Source organism: Anolis carolinensis, chromosome 2, assembly GCF_035594765.1.
Source record: "Anolis carolinensis isolate JA03-04 chromosome 2, rAnoCar3.1.pri, whole genome shotgun sequence".
NCBI classification, from domain to species: domain Eukaryota; kingdom Metazoa; phylum Chordata; class Lepidosauria; order Squamata; family Dactyloidae; genus Anolis; species Anolis carolinensis.
Window position 1 is genome coordinate 129,716,974 of NC_085842.1, and position 15,798 is coordinate 129,732,771.

At 40.9% G+C, this 15,798-nt stretch overlaps 1 protein-coding gene across 2 annotated transcripts; it reads right to left on the reverse strand.

Moving 5' to 3' along the window:
- Positions 1-5,064: 5,064 nt before the first annotated feature.
- asf1b (anti-silencing function 1B histone chaperone) lies at positions 5,065-15,585 on the reverse strand. 2 transcript variants are annotated; one of them, XM_008104612.3, is made up of 4 exons: positions 15,462-15,585; positions 10,137-10,252; positions 7,835-8,011; positions 5,065-7,534 (listed from the first exon to the last, which is right to left on the reverse strand). In XM_008104612.3, exons 1-4 carry the CDS (start codon positions 15,568-15,570, stop codon positions 7,337-7,339), a joined length of 600 nt encoding a protein of 199 aa, XP_008102819.1. In that variant the 5' UTR covers positions 15,571-15,585; the 3' UTR covers positions 5,065-7,336. The 2 variants fall into 2 exon arrangements, with proteins under 2 accessions (XP_008102819.1, XP_003217351.3); XM_003217303.4 differs by lacking the exon at positions 15,462-15,585 and adding an exon at positions 15,272-15,455.
- Positions 15,586-15,798: the final 213 nt, after the last annotated feature.

Here is a 15,798-nt window from a genome sequence, read left to right on the forward strand (position 1 = left end):
CAGCTTGTCAATATCGCTTTTAAACTTGGTGCCCAGAACTGGACATAGTATTCCAGGTGAGGCCTAACCAAAGCAGAATAGAGAGGCACCATGATTTCCCTCGATCTAGACACTATACTCCTTTTGATGCAGTCCAAAACTCCATTCGCTTTTTAGCTGCTGTATCACACTGTTGACTCATGTTCAACTTGTTGTCTGCTAAGACTCCAGGATCTTTTTCACGTGTACTATTGTTGAGCTAGGCATCACCCATCCTCTATCTTTGCAATTATTATTTTTTCTGCCCAAGTGTAGTATCTTACATTTGTCCTTCTTGAAATTCATTTTGTTAGTTTTGGCCCAGCTCTCTTAATCTGTTTAAGCCATCATGCTAGATTTCAATTTGCAGCATGGAGGTGCACATGTGTCCAAAAATATATTTGCAGTCCTGAAAGAGAGACCTTTTTTAATCAGGCCTTAACCATTTTGGTTTTCCAAAGGAAGATGTGCATAGCACAGACATACCAACAAATAGACATTTCAGCCTATATGTTGGCCTCTGTGTTACTCTGGACTAATGGTAATGAATGAACTTGATCTGTCTCTCTGAAATGGGTTGCTAGCTAGGCCTCTGCTTCAAGACAGCATGATGGTCTCCCCTTGTGAAATGGTGCCAAGGAGACAGACTTTATTTGCAAGAAAACATGGCTCCTGCAGTGGGCACTGCCAAAGAAGAAACAAACCAAAGTACAGTAGCGAGATTATGCACTGAGACAGTAAATAAGCTTCTGATTAAAGGGAGAAGGATGTAGTTCCTGCCCAGAGCAGACTATGAAATTTGGAGTGGTGCCACCGAGCTTTATTTCCTAGGGGAGATGAGATTAAATAAAAACACAACAAAGACAACTATTGTGCAGCTTTAAGATTCCCTTCTGTTGCCATAAAATATCTGACATTTGGAGCCGCATGTACATTATGTGAGCAGTGGGTGCTAAGAAGAGAGGGCAATTTTAGAGTTTGGAGCATATGAGACCACAGGGAATCTTCCAGCCTCAAACTGGGACGGCACAACAAAACAGCAGCTGTGGTTAATGCTTCCCACTCAGGGGCAGGGTTTACTTCCAGAAATACATTCTCGTGCTCCTCGAGGCATATGAAAATATAAGTAGGGACTATTTCAAATCTGATTTTCTTTTACTAGTAGAGAGCCAATACTGAAATGTGTTAGAATTACACTCTCTTTGCTGCAGTATTACCACAGCTTGGAAATTTTATATATTTGTTTGGATTACAGTTCCCAGAATTCCACCCAGGGGCCATGCAATCTCAGGATCCAAAGTTCCTTTCTTTACTTGTGTTCCCAGGACAGAAAAGCTGTCTATGTTAGACCCCATTTGCCTGGAAAGAAGCAGGAGTAATTACATTTCCAAAGAAAGCTATCCGTAGCTAGCCACATGCTTCAATATTAGACTTCCTACACACACACACAAAACGAAAGGGATTGCCACTGAAACAAAACTTTTTATACACGTATCAACACAGTTGTAACTATTACAATCCCCTGGTTGTTCATGGGAAGTGAGAATAAAATCTTGAGTGATCAAGTAGAACAAAAGATGATGGTTTATGTCTTTTAGTTCACAAGCAGATTATATGTTGCAAGATGGACTCTTAAAACCTGATACAGTCTTCAATATAAAATGAACTATAGAAATGTTACGGACACAAAACCATAATTCCACTTTTAAAGTAAACACCGTTGTAGTGGTTTGAGCATTGAACTGGGACTCCTGAGACCAGGTTCAAATTCCTCCTTGGCTGGGGAAACCCACTGAGTGACCTTGGGCAAGTCACACTCTCCCAGCCACAAAGGAGGACAGGGGCAAATCCACAAAAACCTAGGGACAGGCAGGGTCACCATAAGTTTGAAATGACTTTAAGGCACATTTCAATAACAAAAAAGGATGTTGTTCACTCCAATTTTGACCTAAAGTCATAATAAAAATATATAAAACAGAGCAATAAGCAGAATTGTATAAATGAACATCAAAACCAAAACCAGACAATTTCAGATTTTTTAAGAAGCAGCAAATGAAAATCAATCTAGTTAGAGGCTTTGGGAATGTGGGGCTGACTTTGCCTGGTACTAAAAACTAATGTAAAAGAAAACAGATGCCACTGCTGAATAGATCATTTTGTCCTGCTACAATGAAGGAATCAAGGACAGGAACTCTGACAAAGATTTTAAATTGCAGATAAAGGTAACTGAGGAACTGCCATCCTAGATCCAAATAGACAATAATGATTACAATCAACATTTTGAAAGGGGTACAGAAATCCATTAAAACACCAATGAAATGACGTTTAGCACATATTCTTTGTATATGGTTCCTAGCATAGATAATGAGTACACATACTGTTATTATTTAGAATAATTGCTATATGTGTATATTGAGCAGCGATGTTGGTGCTTGTGAAGAATATCTTGTCGACAGTCTGAATCACAGGGACTGGGGCAAACAGAAAAATCACATTGTCCTTTTAAAATGGTACCATTATTTAGGTACAGAAAAAAAATGCAAGTCCCCTTTTGCTTCCAGATTTTTATGTGAAATTAAATAATGCCCTCATATAATGTGTGACATGATTAAGGGTAGAAACAAAAACAAAAATCCCTAATATAAAGCAGGTAGATTTTTCAGATTGTGTTTTATCCCTGTGTATGGATTTATTTTTCATTTCAATTCTGCTGGTATATACAAGTTTTATAACATGGGAATTACTTTGGAGAAAAGCTAAGTGGTGAGGAGTAATGCAAAATAAACAGGTGTACTAGTGACTGGGCACTGCAGTAACTAAGAGCTATTTTAGATATAGCAAATAGGCACACTATACTCTGTGTGTGTGTGTGTTTTTAATGTTATCCCTTTGAACTGGAATAAGAAAACTAGTTTGGCTTGTTACTCAGATTTCTTACTTACACATCCGAAATAGCGGAAATGCTCTGAAATGCTGTGCCAAGTATAATCTGAGACTATGTAAATAGAACTGGCGATATAATCTGGCATGCTAATTTTGAATGGGTGAGGAGCCTACAGTCATCCAGATGTAGATGAATTACCACTCCTTTCTTGCCCATGGTTAAGCAGATAGGATTGGGAGTTCAACAACTTCTAGACAGCTTTCTCAGGGCCATTTAAGTGTTATAACAGTTATAACAGTAGTAATACATTTTGACGGTGAATAGCCTCTTGGCTTTACAAACAAATTATCTAATGGCAAGAGGGAAAGCACTAGTTTATAAGGGTGCTTTCATCAGTAGCTCAGATTTGAAGAGATCTGGGGGCCCTTCCACCCAGCCCTATATCCCAGAATATCAAGACAGAAAATCCCACATTATCTGAGTGTGGACTCAGATAATCCAGTTCAAAGCAGATATTGTGGGATTTTTTTTGCCTTGATATTCTGGGATATAGGGCTCTGGAAGGGCCCTGGGTCGCATTCAAAGAGGGAACAGAGAAGCCTCACTTTCTGCAGCCTGCCTATTACATAACCCATCTCAGAAAAAAGGTCTCCATAATTACTATAGCCCTGATCTTATGTGCCAGGAAGACTGAAAAAATCAAGCTATAGAGAAGGGGTCCCATAGGGCAACAAATCCAACCCCATTCCCATCTTAATGCAGGGAATCCAAAGGTAGCTCTCCAGCCTCTTTCTGAAAACATCTAGGAAAAGAACCCTCCTCCAACTAGGTAATTGGTTCAATTTTTACTGCCAAAAAGGTGTTTCTAATGTTCAGTTGGAATCTACTCTCTTGTATTCCGCAACTTAAAATAATTTGGCTTGTCCTTGGTATTGTGGTTGCAATTGGATTAAATTGAAAATAGAGGACTGGAGAAAAAAGAATTAAAAGTATTTTTTTTCCATAAGCATTTCTATTGTTTCCTTCTACCTCTTCCTCATCCCCACAACACAGCTATTTTTTTCATTTATAGTTTCCAAATCCTCTTGTGTCAAAAGCAGTTGCATTTAGACATAGCTTAAAGGAAAGGTGACCTTGGAAAGGATTATAAAGATCCTCTTTTCTTTTACTTTAAGGAAAAAAGAGTTTGATAAAAGAATTTCTTACTGGAGTTTTTTTTTATCCATCAGAAAAACATAAATATAGGGAAAGCCCCCACTGTATGGCTATCAAAAAGTCATGCTAATTCTACCAGCCCCACTCCAACACTAAGCACAGCTCGAAATAGTCCATATCAAACCCAATGCCTGTCTTCTTTAATGTGAATGGAACCAACTCAGGACTGTGCTAATATAACATTTAACAATTGTTTACTCTGATAAATGGTGTTAATTCTTAATTATTTTATTTAGATCTGTTAGCAAAAGTTTTCCATCACCTGCAAAGATCCAAAACGATTAATAATTGGAAAGAAGAGGCCAAATGCCCTATGACTATCTGTTCATACTGAGCAAAGGGAGGATCCATCTCTCAGATGTTCACATCATTCTGCTTTTTTTGAATTCCAAGCCTCTAAGGGAACTTTGACTGCCTAAACATTGACTCACCAGTATATTTCCTCTTTTTGACCATAATTAAATATGAAATTCTTGAACCAGTTCTGCCCTTCATGGAGGCAATCTTGCTGCTATAAGGCAAAGACTTGCTTTAAAGGAGTTCCAGATTGATAGAACTCTGTACCTTGTACTCAACTCCTTGATTCACACCTGGAGTCGTCATACACTGCAGGGTACAAGTATAATAGACTCTCGGTAGCTAAGATCTTCTAATAATTGAGTTACTTACTTTCCTGGTTAGTTGAAGTTTAGAAATGTGCTAAGAGTAGCCCTAATGGCTTGATCTCTGCAGAAGGTTGTGTTCTCATATTTTTTTTATTATGAGTGTAAAGTATGACTTCACCTGCAAGTAATGATTGGAAAGAGAAATTCTGCTGGCAGTTGAGGAATGGCCAGATGCTAGAAAGGGAGGATGTAGTGGGATATTGGAGGAAGTGACAGACCAGAAGAGGCAGAGGGAAGCAGTTTTAAAAACAGCTTCAAAAGCATAACTCAGGACAAGTCATAATTCTTTAAAATATTTTTATTTAATAAAATCTACATTGAATGAAACATAGGACAAAAACAAACTACAGAAACAACACACAATCCCTCAGGTGCTGACCACACCTTGCTGATTTAAGTCTCTATAAAAGCGCCCAGGGGCCTCTTGGGGTTGCAGCTCAATGTTAAGCCCTTGGGTGTAACTCCTATCAATCCAAGACCTGGTCAGGCTGTAACTCCCATCAGTCCCAAATCAGGCTAGCTGCAACTCCCATCACCCATGGTTTGCCTGGACTTCAACTCCCATCAGCTCCATCAACTCCCATCTGGGCTGGAACTCAGTTGTTCTAACTGGTCAGAGGACTCAGCCTTCATGTTGGACTGCAACTCCCATCATTCCCAACCTGCCTAATGAAGGGGTCAGGATGTTGGGAGATGCAGCCTGGCAAGTAGGCTGAGCTCTATGATCGGTTAGGAGACGCACCCTCGTGTGTGGCAATGATGCAGATCTTTGGATGTGGTTGGACTAAGAACTCCCATCATCCTCTAAAACTTGGTTGGGCTGCAGCTCTCACCATCCCATGACCTGGTCAGGTTGTAACTCCCATAAGCTCCAGATCTGGCCAGGCCCCCTAACTGGGCAGATAGCTCAGCCTTCTTGTTGGGCTGTAACTCCTGTCATCCCCAGCCTGCCTAGCAAAGGGGTAAGGATATTGGGAGATGCAGCCTGGCAAGTAGGCTAAGCCATCTGACCAGTTTGGGGAAGAGCAACACCAGTTCATGGGTGGGAATGATGGGCTACAACTCTCATCATCCTCTTATCAGTAACCCCAAATTCCACCAGTATTTTTTGTTGTATCGTGAAAGGTATGTTTACCAAGTTTGGTCCAGATCCATCAAGCCATGTAGGAGCCATGTTTGGTACATACGTATTTTGACTTTTATATATAGATATGTAAAATCTGACCAAGTCAGAGATGAAAGAGCTGACAGACTTACTAAGAACTAAATTGCTACCTTCCCCCATTGTTGCTCTCTGCAACTTCTTTTTAAACACAAGGAAAAAATAAATTTCCTATATAAAAAAAGATTTTAAAAATCTGCATCTAAGACAAAACTTGTCCCACATAGCTGACTTAAACTAGTCATTCCATATCATACTAAATCCCCATAGCTATAATAGACCAATTGATCACACACAGTAATTGAAATATGATTCATCATTCCTGTTTGTAAAATGTGAATGTTATTATGCCATTCCTTTAATCTTTCCAAGCATAAATTTGTCAAAATGAACAGAAAATCATAAGATATATGAAAGGTATACCACTCAGAATTCACACAAATTTATTCCAAATGTTTTATTGGTAGGACAGACACTTCACAATGTGAACAAACTTTAAAAAACCTGTGTGCAGTGCACATATCTATAATGCCAGTGAGAGAAATAGACAGGCCAAGTAACAGGGTAAGAAAACTGAAAAAACGAAAGCAGGACGAAATATAAAACCCTCAATTATGCAGATATAGTTTTGTCCTATCTGAAAGGCCATTCTAATAGGGCAAAACATTTACAGGGATACTTGCTGAAACAAGACTTTATATATCAATCAACACCAAGACTACCTCAAGTGCAGACTTCATGAAAAAGTCATGTCCAATACAAGAGATGTCAAGTGGATTTCTAAATTTACCCACTGCCTAATCAAACTGACTGGGCTCAGAGAGGGCACCTTTCGGGACACTTCCTCTTACTTGTCCACCATTTATGCCAAGCCTAACTTCAGAATAACTGTTACATAACTGGGAGAGAATATTGGCTCTTAAGAGAAGAAGAATCAAGAACCCAGCTATGTGGCAGATGCAACTCTTCCAAAGCTTAGCTCTCTGCTGGAATTAAATGATAAAATCAAAAGACCAGAGACTGGAACTGTTCTGAAGGAAAGTGCTCATTGTCCTAAGATTCTTCTAATTTGGGTGCTCAGAGCAACAAAGCAGCCCACACTGCTCCCAACTTCAGGAAATATGGCAATGGATCCTTGTTTATTCAGTCACCAGGACAAGCAGGAATGGCAGGAGGGTTCAAGTCCTCATTAAGAAACAGTATAGAAGACCTACAGGCAGCAAAGTAGATCTGTCACAATCCCAACAGGAAGGAAGCAAGCTCTGAAATGTCTTGTCTAGAGAGATGTGTCATTCATCTCCACTGATCAGATAAGCAAATCCCTCCCCCAGTTATCACATAAACATTTCAGTTGGCCTTCTCTACGCAAGGTCCTTAGGTCTTTGTCTTGGGTCACATACAGTCCATGGAATTCTCAGGCTGAAGAGCCATGGAAGGGGCCAACCCTTTGATGTATGCACAGTTGGGAGGCAGGAAGCCATCAGGCTCTGGGTCTACATTTTCAATATTGTCCATCTGGTCTCTAGGACTATCCCAGTTGATGTGGAAGCGGGTGACTCGGGGATTGGAGGCTAGGATATTCCTCTGCAACTAGAAATAAAAAGAAGAACTGTCAAAATTAGATGAAAGATGGAATCAAGGATGGCAATCTTAGCATTATTTTCCAAGAATCCCAAAGATGTTGTATATAGTATTGTTTCCTTACAGGACTGAGTATCAAGCATTTCCAAAAAGACACAGGTCCACTCTTCTCTTCAGATTTGATGCCTCAGTTCTCTCACAATTCCATGGAGTTATGCCAGTGTAGTATTACACTAAATTTCAACAGGACCTAAGCCCAGAACTCCGGGAGTTATCATACCAGTAACTGATCAGTAACCAGCAGCTTACCTGGGAAAAGTCTGGCTTGAGGGGTGGATTCTCCCTTAGTTCAGGATCCATATATTCATTGTTAACATAGTACCCGATACGGATAAATTCCTGCCCCAAGTAAGTACAAGTGATGAGTATTACTGTAACTCCCACAGCATCACTCTCGGGGATCAGATCAGGGTTGGGGGCATTAGCCTAAAGAGGAAAAGGAGACCAGAACAAAATAAATGACATTTGTATCATTATCCTCCTTCCAAAATGCCAAGTTTGTTTTGTTTTTTATTTAGTCCTATTCAGTGACACTTATCAAAAATACCAAATAGCTGTTACCTTTGAGCTTCTATAGACTTTCAAAAGTCTACATGGCCCTGGCCTAAGCTATTCACTAAAACCACACTACTTCATTGCAAAGCATAGGAAGTTACTTTACACCAAACTAATATGTTGGTCCATTTAGCAGAGTGATGCCAACTGGCAATGGTTCTCCACAGCTTTAGAGAGGCCTTTTAGGGCTTAACTTAAGAAATGACAGCAACTGAACTTGGGATCTTCAGGCTGCAATATATGATTTCATTCATTCAGCTACAATTAATTCAACCTAAAATGAAGATACAACTTGGGATGGGATATTTTTGAAGAAACAAAGTCATAAATGACAAGACAACAAATATCAACAAGATTTTATTAGCCTCATACTTATGTCATGGCACACGCACATACAAACAGGTGCAATCTAAAAATTAAGTCAAAAAGAAAAAACAAATACTCCCATGATAGCCCACCATGACTGTAGTAGTTTCTGATACTGAATAGCTAAAGGGATTGGTAATACATTTCAGGAACATTAAACAAAACAATGTATGTGTGAAAGTCAATGAAAAGGGCCACTGAAGTTTAGGAACATCAATCTCAACCCAGCATTCTAGAAAATGTTGAGGTGCCCAGATTAATGACTATTTGTTCTGTATGGGATATACATCCTTTCCAGAACAGGTCCTACATCATCTAGTCTATAAATCCTCCATTAGACCTTTTGTAATTGTATTAACAATGCTTCATCTTTGCCAGACTCAATCCTGAACTTACCAGTGTCCTTCCCTTATCACAAACCTTTGTTCTGCCATCATTTTCTACTCTGACTGACACACACACACACACACACACACACACATTTATATACCCCCTCATCTTTAATTTTGCTCTGTGTTTTATCTCAAGTGACATCACTCTCAGCATTGCTCTGAACTTCCACCTCTGCTCTTTCTAGTTGAACCTAAGGACTATTTCCCATCTAACTTGTTTTAAAACATTAACAAATTACACTTGTAACTTGTAATATGACCCAGTCATATTGTCTGACTTCTATTTTCCACCAAAAGTCCTGTTATAATTGACATAAACATTCATCTGTTTCATGTCCTATCTCCTAATAACTCCAAGTAATTATTTCTAAATACCTTGTTTTTTAACCTTTTGAAAAAGGATCAACTGTTTGCAGTAGTTGCTTTTGACCTGAGCACTTCTGATTTTTTTTTTAAAAAAATTGTAACATTTTGAGCTGTCTTAATAACATCATTGTGGGAGAAAAAAAAAAGAATGTAATTCAAATAGCATCAGCTGATCTTCTGCTGAAACACTGGGTATAGCATAGGTACTACAATCGGTTTGGGGTGGGAATCCTAACATCACTCATTTCCTGGCTGAAGAGTCAGGAAGAAGGTATTCCCCTCTCTTTGACATTTCTACACTTCAGAGGGGTCATCAAAAATAATAAAGAGGATGTACAGAAAGGCCTAACAACTGTGTATGTTATAATTAAACAAAAATGTAAGATAAATCATTGCCATAAAGAAAAAGGGGCACCAAAAGTTTGCAGGGTCATTTATAATTGAAAAATGTTTCAGGATATAATGCAGTTGAACTGTAGATTGGGTCAAACGCCCCTAAAGGCAAAAGATCCTGTCTGATCTCAAAAACTAAGCAAGGGCAGCCCTGGTTACTACTTGGACCGGAGTCTGTCAGTGAACACCAGGTGCTGTAAGCTGTATTTCAGAAGAAGGAACTAGCAAAACACATTTGAGTCTTGCTTGCATAAGAAAAATTGTGGGTTGCCCAAAGTTGACATGACTTGAATCACATATACACGCAAGTGAAAATAATTGTAGTGAACCTGTTGGCTCCCATGTTTTTAGATTCCCGTTACCATTAGTTCTGATCACTGGTCACACAGCCTTATTCTATTTCCTTATTCTCCTCTCTTCCCACCATCCATTCTTTTTGGCTTTTCTCTCCCTTCTCCAAAATCTAGTTGATAGCTTACTTCAAACAAAAACATATGTCTCCCAGCTGGAACAGGTCCCACCAGCACTGAATCAAGAACTTGGTCATATTCCTCACTCTCTGCAGAACCCACATAGATGATCTTCCACTCCAAATCTGAAAGATAAAAATGCAGTCAGCAGAACTATAGGTACCATAATCTTCGATCCCTGTGGGAAACATATTTATTCCTATCCTCAGAAGGAAAGTCAATACACTAAGGAAAATTTGAGTTAGTGTCAGTATTTGAAGAACTATATATACACATGCTTTGCAGAATGTTCAAGAGTGAGACTGAAGATATAAGAATAAGCAACTGTCAGCTCATCTCATTTCCGATGCATCCTGACTTCTGGTAGACATAATTGCATTTCACCAAGCCTGGGCAGGGAGAGGAAAGCCCCCTTCAACAGATGCAACTATCATAGAGTAGATGAGTTAATTAACAACTCTTCTCACTCAGTTTTGTGAAACCCATTTTCTTTAGGGAAGTTGGACACAAGGAAAGCTGTCTGAGAGTTTGCAAAAGCTGGCCAAACTCTAAATGACCTATGCTAATCACATCACCAAGACTCTTTTCCTAATCCTTAGAGCAGTTTTGGAGCCTTTAAAAGTGTGTTTCCATTTTTAAAAAGTGGACAAACATCAAATAAATATGTATGTGAAGCTTTCAGATTTTTAAAAAAGAACTCCAGGCAAGTTGCCTGAAGCATGGAAGAGGAACAAGACTGACAGTTAACCCTGAGTTCAGCTAGAACAAGTATACATCTATCATGCAAATTACAAAGCGGGAGGAAGCCTGGCTCTCAACAGGGGTAAAGAATCTGCTGCAGTTTCTCTTTAAATATTATGCCTGCATTCAGTCTTTATGGATCATCTCATTAGGCAAAAATCAGAAAACACTGTGTGCAATCTGCTATAATAGACCACCGGTGCAGCAGTGAAGGTTAACACTTCTCACATGTGATATTACTAGTTACAAGAATGTATGTATATCTAAACATCAGGGGTCACAAGTAGGCAAAATGAAGCGTATCGTGTTTTCACACCAAAAACAAGGAGATTCAAAAGGCACACTGGAGAAAAGGATGAATGGCCTGAAGTAACAAAGAAATGTAGCGATCTGGAATCTCAACTTTTCAACATGTGTTTGTTTTCAAGAATATTTGTAGACATGTTGTATTTTTGTTTTAAAGCATAAACAACAGTACCAAAGCGCTCTAAGTGTTGAACCATTTATAAATTGCTCACAATTTATGAATATTCAGGGAAAGGACCTGGACAATCCTGAAAGGAGACCTTTCCACTACAACACTGATATTAATAATGGTTTCCTCCTACCATCCCTGCTCAGTCTGCCCAAGCTTCCAAGACCAGATAAAGATGAAGTCAAAAGCCCTAAATGAATTCTAATCTGCCTCCCAGAATTCTAGAGCCAGTTTTTACATACTAGAAAACAGAAGTCCAGAAGCCCAGATTCCAGAATTTAAAAGACCACCAGAAAAGGACATGTACTCTCAAATTCTGTAGGCTGCTATATTATTTTAAAAAAAGAAAATCCATATATTGAAAATGGGCAGATTTATTTTCATTTAATTCCACTGAATACAATCCACCCAAAGCATAGGTATATTAGGGCTCATATATAATATATATCATGAAGTGGCCAGTGTTAATAAAAACTTATGCAATAATAAGGATATTCGTATTTGAGGTGCCAGATGACTTTTATTGTTAATGCACCTGCCCCTCTGAAAATAGCTAAAATGGAAGATACCAAATGTGCACAGTGAGCAGCCAAATATTATTAAAAACTGACCTAGTCCTGCCTATTTTAAAGAAGTAATGATCATTTCTGAAGTAGTCTTCCATCATTTATGCTGCTCTATAGGCAGAAATACTCAATGATGTGATGTGTATTGACATCTATCCCAGCACTAGCTACATCTGTGAAACTTACCAATGGCCAATATAGTGTACATCTACACTATAGAATTATGGCAGTCTGACACTACTTTATTGCCATGGCTTAATGCTATAGAATCCTGGGAGTTGTAGTTGGTGAGGCACCAGTCATCTTTGCTAAAAGAAAGCTAAAGACTGTGTAAAGCTACATCTCCCAGAATCTCATAACACTGAGCCACGGCAGTTATAATGGTGTCAAACTGGATTATTTCTGTAGTGTAAATATACCCATGGACAACATTCACCGCTTCTACCAGTTAACAAATCCTCTTTTGTTATACGGTAGGAACAGGTTACATGCTGCTGTTTATAAGGAGAGAATGACATTTAACATGTTCTCTGAAATGAAGCAGCGTGGCTGAGGGCAGTACAGGTATTCTACTCAATGATACTAGTCAACATGGTGGTCTATTAACCAATGCCAGTTCCTTCCAGGAATGAAACTGTAGCCAATGATCATTAATATGGTACCATTTCTTGGCACATTTTGAGGCAGAAACTACAAATTAATCACATCAGCTAGCTTAAGAAGCACTATTCTAGATAGCTCGCATGTGAATTACTGGCAGTTTTCTCCTCAAATATGCCAAGGAATGGTACCATATTCTGCCACTTTGTGCTTCATCAAGAGACTTATAGCCTTCTTGGACTGAGTGGCTGGCTTCATGGGTGACATATTCCAGATTACTCCCTTTTCACTTTTTCTCCCCTAAACTGGTGTGCCTGGTCCACTCCTTCATTTTTGTCCTCACAACTACCATGTCTTGTGCCCTAGAGCGGGACTTTAAAAACTTTTTCCACTTGTTTGTTTAGGTGACCCCAGGCATATAGGTACAGTAGAGTCTTACTTATCCAACATTCTGGATTATCCAATGCATTTTTGTAGTCAATGTTTTCAATACATCATGATATTTTGGTGCTAAATTAGTAAATACAGTAATTACTACATAGCATTACTGCTATTAGCTTATCCAACGTTCTGCCAGCCTGTTTATGTTGGGTAAGTGAGACTCTACTGCAGGGGTCCCCAAACTAAGGCCCGTGGGCCACATGTGGCCCATCGAAGCCATTTATTCGGTCCCCATGGCAGCGGCTCCCTCCTCCTCCGCCGAGGAAGGCGGAAGCAGCACGAAGGAGGGAAAGGCGCGTACCTTTCCTACCTCTTCCAGCGCCTTCCAAAGCTTTGCTTGTTTATAATGGTATTTTAATTATTATTTAATTAATTATTAATTATTAAGGGGTGTTTTGCTTGTTCTTTTGGTGCACAAAGGCAGAAAGGGGTTGGACTAAATGGCCCAAGGGGTCTCTTCCAACACTCTTTATTATTATTATAATTATTATTATTATTACTAACATTGAGGCTGGGTGGCCATCTGTCAGGGGTGCTTTGCTTTTGGTGCACAAAGGCAGAAGGGGGTTGGACTAAATGGCCCAAGGGGTCTCTTCCAACCCTCTTTATTATTTTTATGATGGTGATGATGATTATTATTATTAACATTGAGGCTGTATTTGTTCCCATTTTGTTTGTTTATTTCAAAATAAGATGTGTGCACTGTGCATAGGAATTTGTTCATAGTTTTTTTAAAAAAACTATAGTCCGGCCCTCCAACGGTCTGAGGGACCATGAACTGGCCCCCTGTATAAAAAGTTTGGGGACCCCTGCTCTACTGTATATAAAATAGGTATAAAATGAATCATTTACTGATAAGTCAACATTTGCAGGGTTTGCTAAACAAGCTAATTTTCTTTTTTTCTGGAGTACAGCTAAAGCATTTTCTGCAGAGTCCACTGTAAACACTGCATGTTGTTCCTAACAGATTTGTGTAAATGGGTGGCTCTCAGAAAACTCTTACCACTACCAAAATTTTCATGACCCCAGCATTGAGCAAAAGGGACCCCACTTGGGGTCAGGATCCACGGTTTAAGAAGCAGAGAGCTGTACGAAAGAGCAATCTTCTGTTCATTCTTTGGGCCTTCACACTACACCAGTGGTTTCCAACCTGTGGTTCATGGATCACCAGTGGTCCCCAAGAATTAAAATATGGTCCGCGGCCTCACAATTACTACACTGTTGCAACACTGGTCTCACAAAACCATTTATAGTGCTGAGGCAAAGGGGATGTGAGGAGAGGTTGACTGCTCAGGAAAGGCACAACAAGCCTCCTGACTGTTGCTTCTCCTCCTCCTCCTTCCCCCTGAATGAAGCTCTTCCACGTGGCACCTGAAAGCAGGGGTGCCTTGGTGTCTTTTAGGCCTGTTCCTAGGGTTATTTGGGGTGCTAATTCAGAAAACTACATTGGATTGATGTCAGCTCCAGATTATTAAATATGGTTTTCTGTTGGCGAGCAGATGGCGACTACTGGATGGCAGATGTTCTGTATCAGCAACTAGTGCTGATGTGGTCTATCTGGAGCAAATTTCTGAATCAGCACCCCAAATAACCAAACTGAATCTGAAGTTGACCAAAAACTGATTCGTAACCCTTATGGTACTAATGTTGGAGAGTGGTCCCTGATCAAAAAAGGCTGGGAACCATTGCACTAGTTATGAGGAGATTATTCCACTTTAACTGCCATAGCAGTATCCTATGGAATCGTGGGATTTGCAGTTTAAGGAGGGGCATTGGGAGTTCTCAGCCAGGATGTTCTTGGGCCTCACTAGACTACAAACCCCAGGATCCCATAAGATGCCATGGCAGTCACAGTGGAATAAAAATGCTCTAACAATACAGTGTGATATGGTCTTTACTCTTGCAGAAGCTTCTGTAGACTATGCCACACCAGCTTCATAGGCCTTTTGGAGCCTGCAGGGTGGTTTCGGGTGTGCGCGCGCCTTCATCCTGCCACTCAAGGCAGGCCTCATCCACACTAACCATTTAATGCAATTCTATTCTAGCTCCAAACTGCAGCGGGCAGACAACAAACTCCCATAAAAAAGCGCGAAAAAAAGCCCTTCATGTGCACCAGTGCTCTGTGGTTGGTGCCATCACCACCTGGGCCTCGAACTGAATCTAGGACTAACCACTTTCTTCGATACTGCTTTGAAGCTGCGTTTAAATGGCAATGTAGACGGGGCCTAAATGGCGAGCTCGTGTTTTTCGCAGCAAGAGGCAGTTTGCCAAAGTCGGGCGGGCAGGCAGGGCGGTGGGGGCGCGGGGCTGGAGCCACTCACCGTGAGGCAGCGCCTCTCCGCATTCGAACTGCACCTGGAAGCGGAGCGGGTGGCCGAAGGGGCTCGGGTTCTCCAGCAGCGACACTCCCAGGACCGACACCCGTGCCATGGCCGCGACCGCCGCCTCGCTCCTTTCCTTCCCGGGGTTCCAACCGCTTCCCTGCCGCCCTCGCCCCCGCCAACCACTCACACACATACTCCGCGCGCCACCGGCTGAGTGACAGATCGAAGCCGCCGCCAATCCTCGCCAGGCAGCCCGCGCACCTCCGCCAATCGCCTTGCTTCGCGCCTGAGTTCATCCGCCTACTCTTCCCGTGGGGCCACGCCCACTCCTTCTTCCACCAATCCGCCGCCTGGGTTTTGTCCCTGGCGGGAGCTAAACCTAAACAATCAACGCTTGCTCTCCCCCCTCCCGCCCTCCCTGTCCTCTCCGCGCGCCAGTCAGTCTCAGGCCGCCCAACTGCCAATCAGCGCGCGCTCTGCCGCCTCCTTCCGCGCGCCCGAAGAAGCGGCAGCCAATGGGAGGC